The sequence below is a fragment of the Solea solea genome, chromosome 10 (assembly GCF_958295425.1).
Source record: "Solea solea chromosome 10, fSolSol10.1, whole genome shotgun sequence".
Taxonomy (NCBI): domain Eukaryota; kingdom Metazoa; phylum Chordata; class Actinopteri; order Pleuronectiformes; family Soleidae; genus Solea; species Solea solea.
The window spans coordinates 19,870,993-19,894,661 of NC_081143.1; the positions used below are offsets into that span (position 1 = coordinate 19,870,993).

At 41.0% G+C, this 23,669-nt stretch overlaps 2 protein-coding genes across 4 annotated transcripts; one reads left to right on the forward strand and one right to left on the reverse strand.

The window, feature by feature from the left end:
• Window positions 1-3,906: 3,906 nt before the first annotated feature.
• Window positions 3,907-11,820, reverse strand: LOC131466468 (uncharacterized). 2 transcript variants are annotated; one of them, XM_058639715.1, is made up of 8 exons: window positions 11,641-11,820; window positions 11,290-11,408; window positions 11,109-11,150; window positions 10,646-10,712; window positions 6,590-7,564; window positions 5,967-6,134; window positions 5,450-5,545; window positions 3,907-4,599 (listed from the first exon to the last, which is right to left on the reverse strand). In XM_058639715.1, the coding sequence occupies exons 3-8, from the start codon at window positions 11,132-11,134 to the stop codon at window positions 4,282-4,284; spliced, it is 1,650 nt and encodes a 549-aa protein (XP_058495698.1). In that variant the 5' UTR covers window positions 11,135-11,150; window positions 11,290-11,408; window positions 11,641-11,820; the 3' UTR covers window positions 3,907-4,281. The 2 variants fall into 2 exon arrangements, with proteins under 2 accessions (XP_058495698.1, XP_058495699.1); XM_058639716.1 differs by lacking the exon at window positions 11,290-11,408.
• A 9,387-nt stretch (window positions 11,821-21,207) lies between these two features.
• On the forward strand, window positions 21,208-23,501 carry LOC131466935 (homeobox protein MSH-C-like). Of its 2 annotated transcripts, none has more exons than XM_058640556.1 (2): window positions 21,208-21,750; window positions 22,232-23,501. In XM_058640556.1, exons 1-2 carry the CDS (start codon window positions 21,324-21,326, stop codon window positions 22,645-22,647), a joined length of 843 nt encoding a protein of 280 aa, XP_058496539.1. In that variant the 5' UTR covers window positions 21,208-21,323; the 3' UTR covers window positions 22,648-23,501. The 2 variants fall into 2 exon arrangements, with proteins under 2 accessions (XP_058496539.1, XP_058496540.1); XM_058640557.1 differs by having other exon boundaries at window positions 22,235-23,501.
• The last annotated feature ends 168 nt before the right edge of the window (window positions 23,502-23,669 follow it).

Sequence of the window (23,669 nt, forward strand, 5' to 3'; positions counted from 1 at the left end):
GAGTATAGAATACGAAACAATGTCTTTTCTCTTTCTCTTTTTTTTTTTACTGGACATCATTGTGTCTTGGAGAGCACAGCATGATGGTACTGTAGGTTTCCAAACCTTACCAAATTTGATTACAGGTCTACAAAAACCTCAAACAATGCCGTGGCAAGCATGTCACTTATGGTCACAAGCCAAAGTCCATCTCTCTCTCTCTCTCTCTCTCTCGCTCTCTCTGTGCTTTTTTTTCGCCTTTCTCTTCAATTCCTTTTCATACTTATGTTGAATCTGAAGTTAAGAATAAAGATGTAGGTTATGGGTTTAAGAGAAAACATGCAGGACCGATATAAAAAGCAAATATAGAACCTGATATAACCAAACATAAAAGCTAATTATAGCTCTTATTTTGGCTGAGTTTCAGCAATGACATTTTTTTTATTTTTTATCTTTAGACATGCATATACATTTTCACTTTGAAACCCTTTGACAGATAAAAACATGATGTAAGAAAGACTGAGGAATTAAGAGGAAATGCTGTTGTTACACTTATTCTTTTAGTTGGTTTATATGTATATATATATGTATATAGATATATTTATATACATATGTATAAAAACACAGAAGCCCTCTGGATCTGGATTCATGCCCCTCGTCTGTTCCCATGATCTGTGGGATGTATTTAGCGTTTACACTTTCTCATTTATGGGGATATTATTACCTTTCTGGCACCAAGCCCTGTTTTCGAAATCCCTTTCTTTTAATGTTAAATCATGTGGACATTAAAGTCTTTCCTTGACTTACAAGACATGACATCTCTGGAAACATACAACTCAGGTCAAAGATGGAGCTTGTTAAAGGATTGCACAAAACCACAAATTCACAGAGAGAAAAGGGGATAAAGAGAGAAAAAATGTTTAGTTAACTCAGACTTCAGCCGTCGGGGGGAGGCTTGGCTTTGTAACTGGCTGCTGATGAGAGACAAAGACAGTTCTGTGCAGACTGCTCTCCATCTTATTTAGTTTATCAAAGGGAAATTATGTTTGTTATCGACAACGTCTTTTAATGAGCACCACAAGCGATGAGGGTATATGACTGTAAAGAGATAAAAAAAAACCTCAAAATAAGGCACACTGTGCCTTTCTCCCTCTGATGCTAAATTAAGACCATGTTTATTTTAAAAAGGTCAGATATGATTAAAAGCCGGTGGAGCTATTTGATCACAAATGGGTTCCCCCTGTTTTTAGCTCACTGGTGCAACATTGGCTCGTCTTTGTATCAAGCAAATCATCTCATTGCCTCATCACTTTGGTATTTACAATCCACCTTCAGTTTTTGGTAAATCGAGTAATATTAAAGACCCATAAATGCACATCACTCAGCCGCTGTTTCTCACCATCAGAGTACAAAGAAATCCCAAATTGATTTGAGTAGTCTTCGCAGCGACGACTGCCAACAGCCAGCCGGGCTTAACTGCAGCTAACTATTTGTCTCATTAACTGCAGTTTGTATCCCATTAAACCAGGCTTGGGAGACACTTAATGACCCCATAGAAGAGCAAATTACAGAGTTAATATTGAGATCTTTAATTAGATTTTACTAGCTGCCTTTAGATTTGGAACAGTTATTTTTAAGTCCTTTTTAAGACCAGGCTATAGCCCATGTTTACACATTCCATAACGGTCAATAATCCCATTCACTTTATTTCAAACTCCCTCTCGCTCTCCCCCCCACCCTTGCTAAATTGCCCAACATCATGATGCAATTTGGGTTTTTTTAATCACCGTTTTAGCAGTTACAGTGTGGCTGTTCGATTTCCTGCAACAAAAAGTGTGTAGCACCATTAGCGCTAGTAATTCCCCACAGCAGGCCTCCAGTTGTGCATGTGATCGGACAAGAGGAAAACAACAGGCTTCACAATGGAAAACCTGAGCTAATGTCCTTGATTGTCCCACCTTGTTGTGGTTGTTTTCTGTGGCAGTTACATTCTTTAGTCATTATGGGAGACAAATGCCCACAGATGGGATGGAATCCCTGGACTCGGTTGCTCTGTGAAGCGTGTTTGTGACGGCTTGTGCTGAATTTCAGGTGTGTTTAACATTACAACAGCTCATATGGAATACTGAGACATGTGACAGTCCCTTAAGATTTCCTAAATGAGACTGGAGGAGTGCTGGAAACTAATTCCAAGGTCAGCGTTGAGTCATGGAGCTCATAGCAAACCCGTGGGGAGTGTGGTGCAGTGCTGGGATAGCTTGCTACTGTGTCACCGTTACATTAAAGGATGTCAAGGTTGGGGTTTTTAAGTGCTTCTACAAAGAATCCCCTATTCTCTCTGTGCTGGTCTGCACAAGTCATTTTGTGGACAACCACGCACCTATAGTAAAGTGTATTTTTACATCTGCCCTGTGACATGTGCCTCACGATACGAATGGGGGGGGCTAACCTCACAGTTTTGGCCCTCTGAACACATTTCAACCCAATGCCGAAGTCAAACAAGCAAAGCCACGCAGCAGGTCAGATATTGAAAGAGGTGCTCTTACAGAGTGAAAAGCAAAACAGAGATAATTCTTGTCCTGTTTTAAACTTTCTCTTATATAAACGTACCATGGCCGGGGCTGATATCTGATAAAATAGATCAAAATTACATTATTGGCTTTTATAGCCCACTGAAAACATAGCCCAAAGGTATGCTATTTGGCAGAGAGCAGCTCGTAATATGTCTAAGAATTGTTACCATCTGGCTTGACTGCAGGGAATGCTACTCTCTTAAAAACCTCAAAGTCCAAATGATACAAGTAAAATGCGGCATTCATAAGCAGGTTGGCGTTTTATGGACGCCTGTCCACATTGATTTGGCTCCACGGTGTCTTGAAGACAACTCGGGCTATTTAGAAGTCATTTTTGTTCCTTCTAAAAGTGGGTTCCACAAATCTCGCCCTGACACTACGGCAGCTAAATGCAGTGGATAAAAAATGACTCCCAGCCTTTTAGCCACAAATAGACACAATGATAAGCGCTATTATCAGTTTTAAATTTGTTCCAAAAACACAATATGTAATATCCTCCTGTCTGACAAGAAAATGTCCTCCACTGGCATTTTACCCCCCCCCCTTTTTTTTCCTGAGCTACATCCTCCTAATCGCACTCCTGTACACAGTTTCAGCCTCCATTACCTCATTATGAGATTACAATGTCAGTGTGCTCAGAATTGTGACAATTACAGTAAAGTGGTGGAGTGATTTTCAGCATTAAATGGGCTCTTTGTGGACCATGTTGCTGTGTAATTCTATGGCCTGTCATAAGGTGAGAGAGGGCACCGTGGCAGCAAGTCAAATGTACTCTGATATAAGTACACTGTAAACCCTAATAAGTTCACAGAACTCAAAAATTATTTTGTAACAGATTACACAAAAATATTTAAGTGATATTTTTAAATGTTTTAAGTTCACATAAAATAAAGATTACATTTGCAGTTGACTTAAATCATCTCAATGTTATCTTATAAATATTGATATTCCTCAACTTATAATTAGGGAGTAATTCACTCAAAATCTTCAATATTTTTCAACTCATATAATGTGGGAAATACACTCAAAATTTTCAATATTCTTCAACTCATATAATGTGGAAAATACACTCAAAATGTTCAATATTCTTCGGCTCATAATCTGGGGGACATGCACTCAAAATTAATTCTAAACTGAAATACTGATGTCGACCCGCTACACAATTATAATCAGCTAATAATGTTAGAAAACATTGAAGTGACACCACAGTGACAATTTAACAACTTTTTTTATTCGACACAATGTGCTTTTTAAAAAAGCACAAATCAAAGGAGCTCAGTGAAAACAAAATGCTTGACATAAATTAAAACAAAAGGAAATGACTCCAGCAAAACAAAATGTGTTTCAAGTGCATTAAGTGTCTTCTCAATAGTTCCATATTCTGATAGTGGTCATTGTCAGCACTTACTGTACCTTGAAGGCTACAAATCACTTTTTTAAAATAAAACATTCAAATAAAGTACTTGTCTCTACTGTGCCGTACTTCAACTGGCAACATCAAGGCAGTGCATCAACGTAGGCATTAGGCAACAGAACATTAAACATGTATAGTGCATGAATTGAACAGTGAATTGAAGATGCAAACTGTGCCACATTCAGCATAACTAATTAGGCTTTGTACTGAGTAGAAATCTGAGGTAGAAGAGGCAAATGGTTACATTTGTTAACAGGGGAAAAAAGAAAAACCTTCCTCAATACTCAGCTCAACAAATAGTCCATTCTGGGATATTCACTCATAGAACAAATCATTCTTCAGTGTCAGTAGACGCCCTTTCAGTGGTTTGTTGTCCTCAAGACACATCACAACTTTTTGGATGAATGTAAATGTAAGCTCAAGACTCTTTGGATACTTTAGGTCTAGTGCATAGATGTACCCAAAGAGCAGGACAAATGAGTCAGCCAGATTTGTGGGACCACTTACAAGTATTTCATCCTCCACAACAATACAGATGCTCTCAGGGCTGAAGAGGGCCACATCAGTAGTGTCATCCATGACGACTGTCAGGAGAGCCACTGGAGTGTCAGTGAGGTCTGGACCATCTGCTGACTACAAAACACAAATATTACAAGAATGAGTCCAGCCCCTCAAGGATACAAATCATGCAAATGATGTCTAGACATTACTGTCACTTAGCACTAAGCTACGTGTTTAAACTATTTTCTTTATATATGCTTATGTCTTATGTTAGTTTCCCACCTATCTGTTAGCATACATTTTGTTCATTGGAATGCTTTATACTTACCTTTTCATTTATGTAATTTATACATGTTAGTTTGCAGAATAACAACTCAAGTAAACTACATAAACTGGTACTTGGGGGTATTCCAGGATGTTCAACACACTCTGAGCCTAACCCTGAACTCTGAGTGGATTTAAGGCTAATATAAAAGAAAGTGATGTTAAATTCAAAATGAAAAGACGACCGCATCTAAAACTCTGTCAATGATTTTTATTACGGCCGCGTTACTTTTTTTTCCCCCGCAGAAAATGTCTGCTTCCTGTTTTCTCCCCCTGAATCACAGCATCGGAGCTTCATTGATGGTGTCTTTTTACTAGTCGTCAGGCATAAGCTCACCTCAGAGTTCACATACTCAGAGTCGACTTTCCTAACTCAGAACAGCTGTTCTGGAACTGAAAACTCAAAATTTCACATCACAGGGTAAGTCAACTCAAAGTTCAGGGTTATGCTCAAAGTTTGTTGAACCTCCTTTCTGGAATAGCCCTCTAGAATGGAGAACTCAGAGTTTCCCTCATCTCAGGGTTCAGACTGAGTTTTCACGTAACCTGCTTTCTGGAATACCCCCCTTGTTCTCCTAGAGTTCTTTGAGTGATGTCATATGTTTAAGCTGACAGAATAGCTAGGCAAAGGGATTGATAGTGAGGCCAGTACACTTACATTACAGGTCCTGAAGAACTTGGAGGCATCTTCACGCAGGTACACAGGAAGTGCACGAAGGACGAGGGCCCGTCTCATATTTGTATCACGTTGTTCCTAGATAGACAAAAAATATCCATTACAATAGTAATTACACAAATGCAAAGCAAGCACTTAAAAAAGTGGTCATTGCTATAGATGGTAGATCTTGGGTCACCATTTCTTCAGTAAAACATTTACTTTATAACTTTCTATTGTAAATACTTTAATAACTCACAAAAGAAAAAACTTACAAAAACAGTAGTTATTTGGACTTCTTGAAATTGAAGCTGATAAAGTATCTTTTTAACGTCCCTCTTACTGATAGAATACATCTTGTCAAGACGTCTATCTATGAGGAGATGACAATGTTGTGTTCATGGCATAATCACATAACCTCGGGGCACAGTCGAGGCAATTCACACTATGGCTTCTTATAGTTCTCTGCAAACAATCTGTTAATAATCTGTTTCTGAATCATGCAAAGTTATAAATTCACCTGAAGGTCATAAATCCTCATGAGCTTGGCTAGCTCCTCCGCTATCTTGCCAGTCTTGGTGGCCTTGTCTCTGAACAAGGTGATGAGTTTAGGCATGTGTCTGTCCAGCTCCTTGTAGAATTGATTGCGCAGGTTAACGTTGTTGATTCTGTGGAACTCTGCAAACACCTGTACATGGACAGAATTACACAGAAATGTACCATGATGAATTAGGAAAAGAATTGTGAATGTATTTTAAGAAGTTTTCTGTTGGCAGGTAGCAAAACCAAGGGCAATTCTATTAGGGATGAGTCAGAACCAAGGTCAAAATAGAAAGTTAATTGTCATTCTTTAATTTAAAACAGGCTGTATAATGTTATCTAATGGAAATTAAAATAATTAACCTCTGTGTACTTTGTTTACTGTGAATGGCAAAAAAATATGTCAGAGCTTGATGTGTTGTCATCTTTTATATCTTCCATTTGCTTTTTGGTGAATTTTTGGAAAATTTAGATTTTTAAAACAGTCATTTAAATATTGTAAAAATCTAACATGTTCAAAGTGGGCATTCTAAAGAGTCATGTTGATTAATTGCTCAACAGGGAGAACAGTAAACTAATAGAAAAAAAACATTTTTTTTTTACCTGTGACTCCATAAGTAGGGCTGGCCATCTGTCCACGACGTCTCTCACCCGTGGAGCTACAAGAGCGCCAACAATTTCTTGGCGACGAAGGGCATAGGTTGTGTTCATGAGCCTGCCTATGACTAATTGGTTTCTCTCAGTCTTTTCGACTTCATGTATGATTTCTTCTCTCATTGTTTCCAGAGTGGCTGGGGTTTGATCCTTTGGTAGGTTGATGATGTAATTGACCTCTGCTTTGCGAGCTTTCTTTATGTTTTGATGGGGGTGATCGTTGTCTGGGTTGTTTCGGCTCCGCCTCCCTGTGTTGATGGCTACTTCTGCAACCCCAGCTTTGGCCAGATTGTTACGGTAAGACGCAACCTTGTACCCTATGTGACGTTTCCATCCCAACTCCCCGTCTTCACCAGCCGTCATTCTGAGACATGGATGAGCTATAATCAAAGCTTGAGCAGCCATTGCCAACTCCTTCTCATGTGGGTAGGGTTTAAAAGTGTAGATCGTTTCTGCCATCTTTTTAAGGATTTCACTCTTCTGTGACCTCTTTAACTTCAGCAATTTTCCTGATTCTTCATAAACACGATTTCCTTCATCTAGTATATGCTCCATTTCATAACCAAAACCAGGAACAACAAAGTGATCAGGCCAACTCTTCTGGCGCTGTAAAGCAGGTACATGTGGGAGTATGTCTGTGTCAGAAGATCCAGTAGATGAGGTGTCACCTTCAGATCTGACGACTCTTAGTGTGCCCTTCTCTGGTAACTCCTGGATGTCCAAAAGAAGACAAAGATCACCATCAAAGTCCGGATCCTCATAGTGCAGGCTAAAGTCCCCATCCAGCCTCGGCTTGAACCTCTCTTGCATTATTTCTTTCAGCTCCTCCACTGACTTTGGTCGCTCAAGTAGAGTAAGTTTAAGGGTGTCTCGAGCAACATACACACGCAGCACATGCTTCTGGGCAGCAGCCATCTTTTGTTCCTAAAAGACAAAAACACGTTAATTTTCATGGAGAGTGAAGGTGACACACACAACGTATACATGCCCATATACCCACTGGGACACCACTTGAACTATGGGATGTATGGAAGGCCAGCTGCTGGAGTGGGGCTGTTAACCTGCTTCAAAAAATCTTCAGTGTAATAATATGAAACGTTTGGGTGTCAAGAGCACTCTTCCATCTATATTGTAAGCACAGAGAGGGGTTTTGTCATTTAGCTCTGATGGGGTGTGAACAGCCAGATTGTTTGGGAAAAGTTCATAAGATCTCAGGTGTTCAATGTAGTGTGATGTGTGCTCTTGGCAAAGAAAGACAACACTACTGTTAACCAGGAAAACCTGTTCAATTCTACAGTAATTAGGTAGTCCTCCCTCTTGTCCCACAGACAAAAACATTCCTACATCATAATCAATTCCATCAATGCAGACCTTTGATGTGCTGTAAATAACATTGCTTGCTGTTATTTGTTCAATGTAAGTCTTGGCAACATTTGTAAGCATTGATACCAGTACAGAAGAGACATTTGATGTCTGCTGGTGAGGTTTGAAGAATCCTGAGGCACTGAGATGGTATGCTACCATGTATTGATGCCTGTCTGCAAGTGTTTTTAACACATTTTTAAAGTTTTGTGTGTCGTGTACAACTCTCTTGAAAAAACGGTGTTTACCCTCAAACCTCATTGTCCACAAGTGTACAAGAGGCCCAAAACGGCGTACAAGGTCAGGATAGTGTTCAATGTAGTGATGCTTAGGGCGGAGTTTGAAATCTGGAAAGGCTTCTTTCAGCATCTCTCTATGATCCTGTATCTTGGACTGTAAATACTGGATGGACTCCTCTGTGAATTCTGAGCTCAGCGATAACTCTACTACCTCTTTTAAGTCCATTAGCACAGTCCATGCTCCATCCTCTTCAGGTACTGCATTCCCAATAATCAAAGGTAGCAGTCTAAGCAATGTGGCATTTTCATGGCCATTACCACCAATGCTTTTCTTTACAGAGAAAGTCTGTGGTATTTTATGAGGTTTGTCAAGCTTGTCTGTGTGCTGGTATGGAAATAAGAGTATTCTCTCATTCAAATATTCAAGGGTGAAGTATTTGCGACGGATCATCTCTCCGATACACAGGGCGAGCTCTACGGGCACAATGCCCTCAAAAAGATCATGGAGGGCATCAGGTGGAAAGCCAGTGACAGTATGAAAATGCTCGAGATGCTGGCTCAGGACACAATCTGCCCGAACACCATTCTGACTATCCCCATGCATTACAGCATTTACATCACTATTATGGCTGTCTTTTGTCCTAAGACTGAACTCGCCACTTGCAACTTCATGAGTCTGAAGTTTAGCTTGTGTCGCTGTGCAGAATCTGCAAAAATATTCTGCTCTAAAAGACTTTGAAAAGCCTGCCAAATCATGGGCTGCAAGATTGTCAGACACCACACACATGACTGTTCCTTGAACTACCTTACCAATAGACTCAATGAATACCCCATCTTGTTCAAGGGTACGAAGGTCTCTCAACAAAGGTCCAAGTGCTTTTTCATAGCCAAATGTCTGTACATCAGCCACTTTACATAAAGCTGCAAGCTGAATCACATGCAGGGCTGATCGATATTTACTGGGAAGATCAGCAAGCATCCAGTATACTGAACAGATTTTGTGTATTTTGCGTGATGTGCCAAGTGGATTGGCTATTTCCAAATCATCAATGTACAAAATGATTGTTATCTTCAACTCATCTGAAGACAAGAATGTGTTCTCTTTGAAGTAAAAACCATCTTGGTGGCTTACATAATGACTGTTTTGTGCCACTTTTGTTTCTTTAATTTTGTCCAGAATATCTGTATGATTGAAGATGTTTTGTATCATCTTAAGAATGGGAACATGCACTGCTGTGTGTCCTGGCTGTAGCAGATACTGTACAGGCTTTACCACAGGGTAATTATTTTCAATGAAGGTTTTCCTTCTCTTGGTTGAGGATAACTGCTTCCCCTTAGCTGTGGCACTGACAATAACATTACTGTCCATAACAGTACTGACGACCTCATTTATAAGTGTTTCACTGACAGTGATGTCATGACTCTGTAAGACCTTTCTAATGTCATGTTTGAGTATCGGTTGGGACAAGGAAAATATCTGAGTCAAATGTTCCACTATTTCCTGAGATGCTATGTCAGATACATGAAGAATAGATTGCATCTTTAGGAACAATGATGCCAAGTTATGGTTCAACTGGGCTCTTAAAGAGTCTGTGTCACACTGACTGTTTACCTCATCATGATCAAATGTGTCCGCAGACCCTGCACTGTGACTTTCAGCAGGTTCCCCAAGACTTTCTGCTGGAACTACAACTGGGGCACTATCATTGTCTGCCAATACAACACATTCACCAAAGTCTGAATCACCACCATGTTTTCTACTTTTGTGTGCATTAAACGCTGAGTAGCTATTTGTTCTGTAATTACAGTTCGTGAATGGGCATGCTACCATCTCATGACTTCGTAAATGACTTCTCAAATGACCAAATAGAATTTCCTCAGAAAAGGGCTGCTTGTAATTACACAAAGGACATGTAAAAAAACTACATGCTCCTTCAGTTGCATCTACTCTACATGAATCATTATGTGATCTTGACAGATGAGCTTTCATCGCTTCAAATGATGGAAAAGTACAAATGCAACTGTCATAGAGACATGGCAGGGGGGACACTCTTGAATATTGGCTATGCAGTACAGTATAGTGCCAAAATAACTGTCCCCGAGTATTTGAAGTTGCAGAACACAACTTGCACTTCCACTCCATTAGGCCAACTTCAACCTGCAATTTAAATATTTTAAATGTAAGTCCATTCAGCCCTGTTTTGCACTGTTGGCTATTCAAAAATTTAATTTGTACAAGTTATAATGTGTGTAAAATTTTGAAACGATTATGCCAACCAGTGGACAACACATCAGTAAATTGATTAAGTCTGTTCTGCTGCAAAAAATCTAAACATTGTGAATAATTCAGGGCAAAAATGACTATTTCTTTTTATTCAAATTAGTACATTAGTAATATACAAACCTCAGCAATTGGCACCTGTCTGATGATGAAACGCTGACTCTCTGTAGCACTCTTTGTAGTCCGATATCTGTACACAACATGCACAAAGAGATGATTTATTAATGTTCAAAAACTATCTTAAAATAATACATAATGCTACATGAAATTTAAAAAAGTGAATATATAGATAAAAAAAGTTTCCAAATCCATCGAAAACATTTATTATACGCTAATTATAGTAAAGATGAAAATGTTAAAAGATGAGCAAGTTAGTTATTAACAAGCAAAGCATCAAAGTTGTGCACTTATAGATCTGTTATTTCTGTTGTTGATGTTTTTGTTTTTAACAAAGTATTAATAAAGGGTTCAAACTGTGGACCCCACAGTTGAGATACACACATTTAAAGAAATAGCAAAAGAACGACTGTGGAAACACATAAAATAAAACCAACTGTTAATAACACTATTTCATAATATATCCTACCTGAACTGATTTCGAGATGATCTCATAACCACACACTTGAGCCTACGAAGAAGTACAAAAACCAGGCCTGATTAGCATCATGTTGTTCGTTTCACGCTAGCACACACATACATACACACAGCTCGACAACGTAAACTATTGACTGTGTAACGCGGACACGTATTGAAATAAGTATACTCACAGTATGCACGTGCATTACCGGCGAACATCGAAAACAACAACCGGCAGAAACCGGAAAGCAGGGATAACGTTATGCTTTCTGCCTCCGCCAGAAAGTTCAGACTCAAGGACCTAACTCCCCTGTCCCGGGAAAACATGCATTATGGGAAATGTAGTTCATCTAAGAAACCGTCAGATAACGTTACGCCGTTGTAAAATTAACGTATTTGTCACATTCAACAACTTCTAAAGTTACAATTACTTGGATTTGTAAACTATTCACAACAAATAATTACTATTCACATTGTACAAATGTATTCCCAGTTCCAAATTTAATCGAAATTCAAATTAAAAAAACGTTAGAGGTACTTACCAATCAGGGCTGATGATAAGACGACGCGTAAGAAAACGAGGGCAATAAGACAGTGGTGGTGGTTTGAAGCGGTGGGATAAAATTGCGCATTGCACACAAATACAAATATATTTGCAAACGAATAAAAACTGTGTTCTACATCAAACCGAGCTGGCCAAAACTTCCCCGCATCAAAACAAATTCAAGATGGCTGACTCAGCTTTCCTGAGAGAGAGATAAGACCCACCCACCATGACGTCATGAAGTCGATGATTTGAACTTTTTGAGTGTTCCACACAAATTAGCTATAAAATATTGAGCCCTATTTAATTAAAGTGGCATAAATCTCAACAGAGCTCAACACTTTATAGTTTGGTCAACTGCATAACGACATTTGACTGTTATGACCTTATTAGTTATGAGCTAGGACAACTGTTTGGGATTACAGTGTAGGTATACACGCCCACATGTATATCTCTTATTAATATTATAGCTGATAAACAAAGTCCACAGAGGGGTTGGGGGGGGGGGGCGGGTTCATCCCTGTGTGCCGGTGGCATATGAAACATGAGTGCCTGTTTAGCAGTGTGAACCGTGGGGGAGAGTCGGGGGGAGGCTGTTTTCTCAAAGCCTCCTTGACCTGTCACTATTGATGATGTGTGTGTGTGTGCGTGTGTATGTGTATGTGTGTGTGTGTGTGTAAGAATCCAGCAGACATCTACAGGGGGACAACCACCCCGAACACCACCCCCCCCACACCCTCCTCTCCTCCCCTGCTGCTGATATCCTCTCATGCCACCATCACCCCCAAACTCCCTCCCTCCCTCCACACCCCTCTCTCCCTCTCCTCTCCTCTCCTCTCCTCCCCTCTCCTGGCGCCCCGGTATGAGAGAGAAAGCTGTTGTTAATAAAAAGTTTTCAAAGAATGGGATGAAAAGGGAGGTGAAATTGAGCGGCCCTGGCCATATTATTTCTTCTCCGTATGGGAGCTGGCCTCTCGCGGTCTCTCCGACGCTCTCGGACCGGGAGGGGGTCGCTGGCTCAGTGACCATTACTGCCCCAGGGCCAAAGCAAATGATTTGCCTCTCTGAGGCTTCAAAGGGGAGCAATTACACTTAAGTAACCAAATGAATAGATAGCCCAGCTTGGCAGCAGTTTGGGGGAAACAGTGGATGCCTTTGAGGGAAGAGGCACCACACCTCAGGAGTAATATGTAACAGCTCACATCACAGGGAAAAAAGAGAAGAAGAAAATAAACAAGAGAGTATTCTGCCACTGATTTCAGGGGGAAAAGGTGCTGAAACATGCCCAAACCAAAATAACAACATCATTTAGAGTGGTTGACCAATCCAGCCCATAGTTTTTAAAGTAATTGTGGCCTTATAGAAATACACACTCAACCACTGGCCACTTTGGCTGGAACATCATATAAACACATACAATATTACATTGTGGAAGATTTGATAGCATTTAGACATTAACATTGTGCATTTAATTCGCACAACAGCTTATTTTGTTGTTTGTTTATCTAAAATAAAGGGTCACCAAAGATTTATCTCTTTGCCACAAAAAAGGCACCGTTGTTTGTGATGCTTTTGCATTTGTTTTGTCGACTGCGTTGTGATTGCTGTATCCACACACACACGCTCTGAAAAAGAGCAGTTTACATAACAGCTTGCAAATGAGCTTGAGAAAATGTCGCTGAAACGTGATATAAATCATGCCGATGCTGAATTGATCTGCATGTGCAACACAATGGCGAACATTATTTGCAATCTTGAGAGCCATGAATTGCAGTTCTGTGAGTGGCACACACATAAAGTCAGCCTCTCCGCACTGATAAAAGACTTGAAAAAGGCCCTATTGAGTGAAGTGGAGACTGGGAGTTTGGTAGGGGAGCTCACCTGTGGAGAGGAGTCTATAGCTGCATAGAAGGCCCAACAGCTGCCAGGGTTGTAAGTCTAGGCACCTAGCGGAGCTGCAGAATGGGAAATGCAAGGCGCTCTTTCAGTGCACTGCCACTTAGTAACAGAAGGCATGTGCCAAACTTGCAGAATGAGAATGAAAACTCCCCCATCGGAGTTCACTAAATATCAGCAGTGACTCTTTTTTATCCCCTCCCCTCTTGTGCCCCCTCCTCTCTGTCTCCTTTCTCCCTCTCCTTTAGTCTATTATAATTCCTCCATAATAGAACAATGGTTGACTGAAAGACCCCCAAACCACAGAGATATACCAACAATCGGCAGGGAGAAGGAAAAAGGGGGGACTCGGCTGAAGTGTGGAAGCCATCAATTACTGAAGGCCTAAAGTTAACATCCCAGCAGGGTACGTGCATTAGAATGCAGATATGGGCAGGCTATGGGCAGCAGATGCCTAGCGGAGCGGTCAAAAGAGCACCATCGAGCTCCTGAGAGGACATATGCAATGTGGGAGACTCTCGCCTCTGCTGCCTTGCCTTGGAAGCTGCAGAAGAATAGAAAATTAACTTGAGTGATGATTGTAGTAGCGGCTCAAAAGGGCCATTGTGTGGAACTAACTGGAATTATGGGTTGGAAATGTGACAAACAACTGACATGTCACATAATGGATGCCAACACTCGTGGCTGCGGTGCAGTCTCAATAAATCTCACAGATCCGCAGTGAGATTGCCTTGGATATGGGGTTTGCCACTGCAACAAGTGGCTCGATCGACTCCATTTGGTGTGAAAATGCACTGTGATTCCTCCACATGCACTGGCCCTAACAGGATTTTCCCCTCTCACCACATCTCCCTATTCTGGCCGCTCAGCAAGACTCAGCCCTCTGGGCTTCCTTGCGCTGCTAATTTACACTATAGCCTGCAGGCTACCTTCACAGTCAGAACACTGCAATTGTATTTTCAGGCTCATTAAGCAATGGCACAAAAAAGGGGAGCTCTTACCCCCCATGTACTTTCCCGTCCACACTGTGTTCAGTGGGAGAGAAAGGCGAGCACACAAGAGATAAAAGGTAGGATAATGAAATGGAGCAAAGTGCTAAATTACAGTTTTGAGGCTCTATCAGGTTGTCTGTGTTTACTACATCAGTTTGTTTGGGAGCCGGTGTAGGAGGAGGTGGAGAGCCAGCGCAGTCCATGCACTCAATCTTCTGAGAACCAATCCGGCTGCTCAGTAGCAGCCCTATTCAGAATCAACCCATGCTTGTTTATCTGAAAGAGACCCCGCTTTTTTAACTTCCCACCCTCTCCATTGTTCAGCCTCACATGGGGAGGACTTTGAAATTGTAATCTCAGGACATTCAAACACTCACATTTGTTCTGACCTTTGATGCATGCAATAACATTATTACTCTGAGACAAGCATTGCCAGCTTGGATCTACAGTGCTTTTCCCCACTTGAAGCAGATGTATATGATGAGTTGTGTGACTAAACAAGGGCTGAGGCTTTTTGGACGCCTAGTACTTGTTGTCATAAAAATAATTACAGGAAGTTGGGCATCTGGCAAGTTTAAACTACACGTGTAAAAGAAATCCAAGAGTCCTGTAACAAATAATATAAATTTATTGAATCTTTCAGTGTGAAATTTTATGAAAGGGTTTGTAAGAAGTGGTTCGTAGCTGGAACTGATTCTTGAACGAAAACAATACTTAATGCAAAACATAATAAGATGCAGATTTTGCCTTGTAATTAATGTGCATCATGTGGAAATAGTTGTTCACGTTATTATGATGACAGAATGTTGAATTTCCAAATTCAAGTCACATATTGTCAGATTTGACTATAGTTTATTTACTGTAAACTGTTACCGCCTGCATTCAACCTTCTATCCCAGTGATAGTCTCATTCAATTTGATGAATAAATCCAATGAAAGCAACATCGATTACAACCAATGTTGTCTCTTTTCTCTCTTGTACTTTAAATACCAGCAGCTGATATATTTTTATGATGTGAAAAAGAAAAGATTTCATATAATGTGTACCAAATTGCTGTAATTTATCCGGTGGGGATTTGAAGCCAGCAGTAAAAGGGAAAATTTATACTGCTGCTTTTTATTTTTTTCTCAAATACACTGTATCACTGCTTTGGCTGCTAAGAGTGCATGAGATTGTGGGGACATTCTTTGGCTTGTGATTGAGACCACAGAGTAGCCACACAAAGTTCCTCATCTCCAGCCCTCAACCTAACTCGCCCACTCGCATTGTCTCTAGACTTTCCTCAAGAATGTGGATTTCTATGGCTGACGGTGAGCCAGACAGAATTGCTGATTGCATTGTCACCTCTTGTGGTTTCTCCTCCGAACAATTGCTATTGGCAGCTGAGATCAGTAAGGAACCCTCTCAACGAAAACATCTGTGTTTTGAAGATGCTGGAGAGGGTAATGGTGTCAAAGATGTTATTTAAAAAAAAAAAAAAAAAAAAAAAACAAAAGTAGCCACCAACATGTGAGAGCTTATTGATTTCAGCTTGAGTTTGAAATGCAAATTTCCGCACCACAGACAAATGAAATAAAAACCTTGCTGTGTTTGGGTTTTCAGTCAAAAACAGCAGCTATAATGCCGCAGGGCACTTCATCCTGTGATTGCTTTTTTACAGCTCCAAAAAAGAAGCCATGATGAAGGCAAATTGCTTCATTCGCTTCAGCGTGGCAGAAATATTTCCCTCATTACCCAGTATTCAAACACAGAGCACTCTGATGCCACAAGAGGAAGTGGTTTTGGCAGAAAATGTCAAACCAGCATTTAAGTGCAGAATTGAAGTCAGTCTGATGTGGACTGGATCAACTTGTTAAGTCAAATGAAAGGTCAAAGACATTTTTCCACAGCGCTTAGTAACCCAAACTACCGCTATTTAAACTGCTGTTAATTGGAGAGGGCAGCGCTGGATACCTCGTGTGATGAAGGAGAACAAATCAAGGTGTTCACAAAAAAAAAGGAAATTATAGTTAGAGTCAAAATAGGAACAAACGTCCTTTACACTCAAACCATTGTCAAGTGAGTTTACACAGGATCCCGTGTCACCTGGCGTCATCCCTGTGCTGCAATACAGCGAGTGATTGCTACTAAAACAAGATGGCAATAAACAGGTTGAAGTGTGACTGAAACACAAGTTTCAGAAGGGAATTCTACACAAGAAACCTGGTTGTTCAGCAGTTTGACACGGTCTTCTCCCCACTCGCCCCCTCCCTCAGTAAGGTCAGTAATAGTTTTGCTAGTCAGAACCCACTGCAAATAATGCTACATCCTTTCTGTTCACAAAGACTAAGCACAGGCAGAAAAATAAAAGCAAAACACAACATTTCTGAGCTGATGACGTGAGAGCGGAGTGACAGGGACATGTGAGGTTGTTGTTGAGTATAGTGCGCTCACTTGTCCCTATCTTCCCTGCACTCATGTCATGTCAGCAACGTGTCCATCTCGCCGAGGCCTGTAGCTGCAGGTCTTTGTGCCACTGTCGACACATCTCACAGGGATTGGGTTCCACACTTCTCTCACTCTCCTAAATGACGTGTTTGTTTGTCAGAGGTCCTCGGTACAATTCACACATTGTTGATGGGAGGGCGGACATCAGCTCGTCCCAAATGCCCACTATGAGTCTGCCTTCAGCGAGTGAAAAGAGAAGCCTTAAATCATTAAAACTCTAACTAAACTCTTTCACGCTAAAATTAGCAGTTTTACCCAGGCAAGTATATTTAAACCCAGATAGAAGCCTCTACAAAAGTTCAATTCCCATTTCCAGGAGTTGGTCTGCCATGTGGTGTTTTGTTTTTCACCCTTTTGTCACCCATGCATGAATCGTGACGTCAACAACAACTCCATAGCTCTCATCGATAATGGGAACGGTCAGTCTTTCAATCAAATTTTCAGTCAAATTTTTATACCAAGTACCACCGGAGAAAATATTGAGATCTTGAAGTAACACCATTGTTAAAATACAGTGCCGCACATAGAGCAAACTCAGCCATACAGACTTTTCACAGGAGGCACATTTATTAATTTTTACAATATTAGATTTAGAGTATTCTTCCTTACATATATTTCAAACACTGGTATAGTGAACTTATATTAAGATGGAGCGAGAGATAAGTTGACTGTAATTATTATTGTTTAATTTATTAGTGTGTTATTTCTTTAATTTTCTACGCACAAAATACATGCCCTTGGAATACACAGTACAATGATGATGAAGTACCACCAGAGAAAGTTGCACGTACCACAGTTTGAGAACCATGGATTTAGATGATCTGACTGAGTAAATGAACTCTATTGTGCGCTGTGCCCGGTTTTTAAAAAGTAAGATTTGCAACAAAAGTGAATGCTAATGGATATGCTAACACCTATGCTAGTGCACGTTGTTGCATTGTGTCGGAAACATCGTATCTCTAGAAATAGAGGGGACAAAGAAGAAATGATTGTATTTACCTGGGTCTTCCCACTCACGCTGCTCGAAGGTGAAGCTGATAAAACCCACATGTGTTGTACAGAGTCATTTGACCCGGGAATGAATGCCAATCAAACACATTCTCACTGGAGAAAAAATTTAAAGCTGGGATTAAACTGTTTTTTTGACCAGTGGGAATGTGATATAAAAAAAAAAGCCATCTTTTATGCCCATTTCCCACTGGCAATGGACCTAGATGTAACAAATGTGTGACATGTGAGCCACCTTATCGGGGCTAAACGTCACTTCCAGAAACAGTTGTTCCCAGTGACATGTGCGTACATGCGTGGCTGTAACTGAACTGCAGTCCCAGCTTGCCCTCGCGGAGGCTCACGATGGCCACAAAAGAAGCATCCTCCAGCCAAAGCCGTGACAGAGGAGACTGCAGTGTTTTAGTCACGGACAAGAAGCACACTGATGAGCTAACTAAAGCCATACTCTATCGTCTTCCCTTGATATCAGTAACTCTCCTGTTTGTCCCCATCCGGCTGTGTTTAATCACACTAGTCACGTTACAATCTGTTCATTCATGGGAATAAGAAAAAAACACAATAATGCATGAATAATTTAACATACAGCCCCTTTAAATCCATGTGAAGGTGTTTTTCTCACATGGCTTGTCGCGCGGCCACTCAGCCCATGCTCTTCATGAACTATCTAAGTGGTTTCACTGATGCATGAGTACACTGGCCCCGCACATGCATGTGAAAAAGTTTTCATTTCTGGTGCTAGCTGAGGGGAATGTACTTCCCAGCATGCTCACTCCGACCTTGAAGGACAGATCTGCTTTCAAACTCAGTAACACCTTCTGACATAGTTCACTCGCCTGCATGCTGTTACAGAAATGTCTTTTGGGGTAGGGGAGAGGGGCCTGGGGCTAAGTAGGTTGGACAAAACACCAGAAGAGGAGAGGTAACTGTACTTGTGTAGATTTATCTGTGGGTGAACCTGTATCAGATGAACGTCTGTATGAGTCTGTGCACTCTACAGCACCGACTCAGGACTGTCATCCACCCCCGCCTTTTTTGTTTTTGCACAACACCATGGAGATGAGATGGAGAGAAGGGGGTACACGATCGCTGGGATTTAAACCCAAACCAGCTGGGTGACGAGAGGCCCCTGCTGCGTGAGGGCCAGCTTTGCAGGATAGGAAATGAAGGAGTGGGCTCAACATCAGGATTTACTCAAGCTGAATCATCAAGCAAACATTGTGCCTCTTGATGAGATATAAATTGGTCTTTACACCTGAGGCTTTTCAAGAAACCAACCATCAGTGTTCCCATAAACAAAATAATCAGTCAAACAATCACTTGTTTCTGTTGTTTGACGGGAAAATAACAGCTGCTTTAAGTGTTTCACTTTTGTGATTGTCATTTGCTGCGAGATAAGCCTGTAAACAAAACTGTGGTTACTGTACCAGGCGAGTCTAATAAGTTAATTATTCATCGTCCCATCCAGTTAAGCAATGGAAGCATTAAGGGAGGCTAGTTAAGTCATTTGGTGGCATGAAAGTGGATTTTAGGTTCTTGGACTGACCACTGCACTGTGTTGATGTGACGGACTTTCAGTGGAGGCTTGTGTTGGGTTGTTCCGATGAAGTGCATGAAGCCGCACTGCTGACATTTCACCGCAGACATTTCCAATGTTCTTTTAAATTATCTTTTTTTATTCAACGTTTCAGTTAGAGACAGGAGAACAGAGGAAAGAAAAAGAACATCACAGTTCATACAAATGTGTGGTCACACCTGTCCCCCCATGAATTAAAAGAAACAATAAACTCCAAGAATATCCAAGAACAATTGTGTTTTAAGATTTATCTCCGATTGTCTCTTGGACAGAAATAATATGACAAATAAAACTAATTCAGTTAATTAATTCACTCAATTAATGACATTTTACTTTTCTTTTCATTTCTACTTTATACTTACCTTTATGTACTATTTACATACTTAAACATTTAGCCTGACATCTGTAACAGTACACACAATTGACATGTTCATGACCATTCATGTAATAAATAATTTAATAATGACCTTTGCTGTGAAAACATTTGGCTCAGAAATTCACTAAAAAATGCTGTGTTACTACTTGAAAATCATAACTAATGGTCTTGGAAGTTGGTTGTAATAGGAGATGTGTTGTTAAATATTGATTACTGCTCATAATGACTTCACTCATTCCACAAATGAATTCACTCAGATGTATTCACCTCACATGGATTCTTTTATTTCTCCTGATCCTGATGATCGTGTGTAGAAGTTGCCCCTTTCTTTTTATGTCATGCAGTGAAGTGCAGACTGACTGTCGTGCGCGTCAGACTAGACGTGAAACAGTTAACTGTCAGCAGCTCCGCGCAGTGGACTATGAAATATCTGGAGGACAATTGGTTAAGTGGAGTTAACCGTTGCCTTTTCTCCCTGAGGTATCTTCCTTTTTGATCCCGCCGAGCCTGGCGCCTTGCAAAACACAACTTGTCTGGCGTATTAAATAGTATGACCTGGAGAAAGAAAAACGCCTGTTGCTTCTCAACTGAGGCCATTGTGGAGCGAGAAGAGCTCATGACAGGCCTTAAATTGCCATAATGCTGTGTGACCAACAGTCATACCTAATCAGTTTCTATCCTTCAACCCCCGCACCTTTTTTTTTTTACCCCCATTCTTCTTTAATTTCATTTTCACATTAATTAACTTTTATTTCCCTCTCTGTAAAACATGTTTTTTTAAAAAAAATAATCCCTAGTGTTGTTTTATTACCTGTCTCTGTCTCCTCTTTTTCTCTCTCTCTTCCCTCTTTGATGAAGGTATCACTTTGATACTGACTCTTTAGTCTCTTTAGTTCCTGCTCAGCTTTACAGTTTGTGAATAATTCAGGGAACAGAAGCTCAGGGATGGAGTGGCCGGCTAATGGATGTAAATGGTCAAGAGATTCCTCCCCACTGCTTAATTGCGCTACAATTGGTCTAAGCTACTTTGTGAGAGCCATCAATAGACCCGCGCCGCATGGGGTCTGTATGATTAACTTCTCCTTCCTTTCAAAGGCCTCTTGATGTTCCTCTGTGAGGCAGAGGGCCAATCAAAACCGCACTCGTAGACGTCACGGGGCCAAACTGACGAGCTGATTGGTGCGAGCAAAGAGGGGGGAATATCCTCTGTCCTTTTATAGACGACCCCCGTCCGGCGCGTCAAAGCTACTGGGCACAGCTGACAGCTCGCAGAGGCGCACACACCTACTGGACACTGTACACCTCAGCAACACCACATTCTCCTGACCGGGCCGCACGGAGGTGCATGGCCCCATCCCCTTGTGTCGCGATGAATCCTGTGCAGGGGTCGCCGTCCCAAGACGCCAAACAGCTTCATCCAAAAGAGGAGACGGACACGGAGGGAGAGGAACTCCAGCCCAAAGACATGACCACAGAGAAAGGATATAAAGTGCAGCGGAGCAGCCTCCCGTTTAGCGTCGAGTCGTTGATTTCCAAGAAGACCACCTGTCGGACTTCTAATTACCCCCCCTCAGAGTTAGCCCTGGTGCTGCCCAAGCCCGTCACCGTGGCGGCGCAGGGCGCACCGTTCTCCCCAAGGACTTTTTACGCGGAGAGCAAGGTTGCCGCGGAGAGCTCACAGGGTGTTTCCAGTTCCAGCGAAGACAGTCCGCAGTTTTGTGAGAAAGATCAGAGCACTTGGTTCCAGACGTCCTCCTTTTCTACTCCTCCTCGTAAGTCCGTCCTTCCTTCCGCTGTTCCTGGAGTTTTGCGAGCTCTCAAATCACCGGGATACGCTGCATTTAGTCTTTTCTTTCTTTAAACTTACAGTGATGGTGGGCTTCAAAAATATATTTAACATATTTAAGGCTGAATACAAAAACTAAAATCCCTGCAATGATGTGCTGTTTGTCTTATTTTGCTTTTATTTTGCTTATGTTGTGCCACTGTGCGTGTGTAGCGCACATTTGGCTGTTGATCTTATTTTCTGTGCATATTGATTATTATTAAATTACAGTATAAAGCAGATGATATGTGGAAGCAAATAATCAAGACATAGCTGATGATGCTTTTAATATAACATTGAAATTCATAATGACATGAATGAAAGTGATTAGTGCACAAAACATAAGTCTGATCGATGACCACGCTTCATCTTAATCTTAATCTTAATCTAACCACAGTTTTTTTTGTTCTTTCTATGTTTTGTCATAGCAGGCAGCTCAAGTCCAACACAGTGTACTTTAAGGAAACACAAAAACAACAGGAAACCTCGCACGCCCTTCACTACCTCGCAGCTGCTGGCGCTGGAGCGCAAGTTTCGGCAGAAGCAGTACCTCTCCATCGCCGAGAGAGCCGAGTTCTCCAACTCCCTCAACCTGACGGAGACTCAGGTGAAGATCTGGTTCCAGAACAGGAGAGCCAAAGCTAAGAGACTGCAGGAGGCCGAACTGGAGAAGTATAAACTGGCCTCCAAGCCTGTTCTCCCCGCATTCGCACTGCCGTTTCCCATTGGAGCGCACATGGCTTCTCCAGCATGGGCCCCGTCAAACGCCTTCCCGAGGCCCAGTCTGCCCGTCCCAGGACTCTTCAGTGGACCCGTCACTTATGGAATGTACTATTTGTCTTAGTATCCTCGTGTGTGCGTATGTGTGTGTGTGTGTGTGTGTGTGTGTGTGTGTGCGTATTCGGGGGTAATTGTGTCCTCCGGTTGCTATACGCGCATCAAGATGGTGCGTCTTTAATATCTTGGAGATCATTACTATATATTTTTTTTTCAAATTTTGGATTTTAAATAAAAAAGGTTTTTTTATATATATAAAATCCCGAATTTATGAGCCTTGCAATTTGGCACATGTTTGTGATGGTGTCAAGTGCTGCGGCTTGTGGATTCAGGAGATAATCCAAATGTAAAATGTCAGGTTCTCAAAAGACGACATGCCTTCAACATCTCACCGCAGTTCATCCACCCCACGATAGTTTGTGAAAGTGGACATTTAAAGTGTGGCCACACATAAATGCGGGATTCTACTGAATGCAACGGAAAAGTACTTAATCTGTGTCAGTGCCTTAAGAGCAGTGTATCTCTTCAACCTCTCTCTCATCATACAGCAGTGTTGACAGTTTTCTCCCATCATTGCTGTTTGAATGTCACATTTTCTACAGGCTATTTTTTTTAAACGCGGAGCAGAATTATATTTTAGAAGACACTTGTATTAGATCTTTAATAAAACTCCCAACGAGGCCTTTTTTCTGGGAGAAATTATAGATTTTTCTTTGGGGGAATTTTGCTGTTAATGTAAATATTAAAAATGTGTAGTGTTCATAAAGCCTTGCAGTCTCGCTTGAAGAGCAGCAGGGAAAGTGGTATTTATTGAATATCTTTGTATCTGTACTGTGTACATACATCACTCTATATTAAAAAAAATGTTCAGTTACTTGTAAAGACTGATTTTAGAAAATAAACATTATACAATGTCTGAAAGTGTCAATGTTTCTTCATGTATAATTTATCAGGGCTTTTTATTGTTTATTGCACGAAACATGGCTTCTACTTAGCAGTATATATCTTATTCATATTTGTTTTAGTCAAGTCAAAAATGGTTTTCAACCCTCCAGCCTGATCTGTTTTGACTTCTGTTTTATTATTATT

Bases quoted from the DNA above. Each gene is read 5' to 3' on its own strand.
- LOC131466468 (XM_058639716.1), bottom strand. From the start codon at position 11,134: ATGAGATCATCTCGAAATCAGTTCAG. The intron at 7,565-10,645 runs GTTTGTATATTA...TTTGTCTTTTAG, and splicing joins GACAGGTGCCAATTGCTGAG to GAACAAAAGATGGCTGCTGC. The intron at 4,600-5,449 runs GTAAGTGTACTG...TGTGTTTTGTAG, and splicing joins AGTTCTTCAGGACCTGTAAT to TCAGCAGATGGTCCAGACCT.
- LOC131466935 (XM_058640556.1), top strand. From the start codon at position 21,324: ATGGCCCCATCCCCTTGTGTCGCGATGAATCCTGTGCAGGGGTCGCCG. The intron at 21,751-22,231 runs GTAAGTCCGTCC...GTTTTGTCATAG, and splicing joins CTCCTTTTCTACTCCTCCTC to CAGGCAGCTCAAGTCCAACA.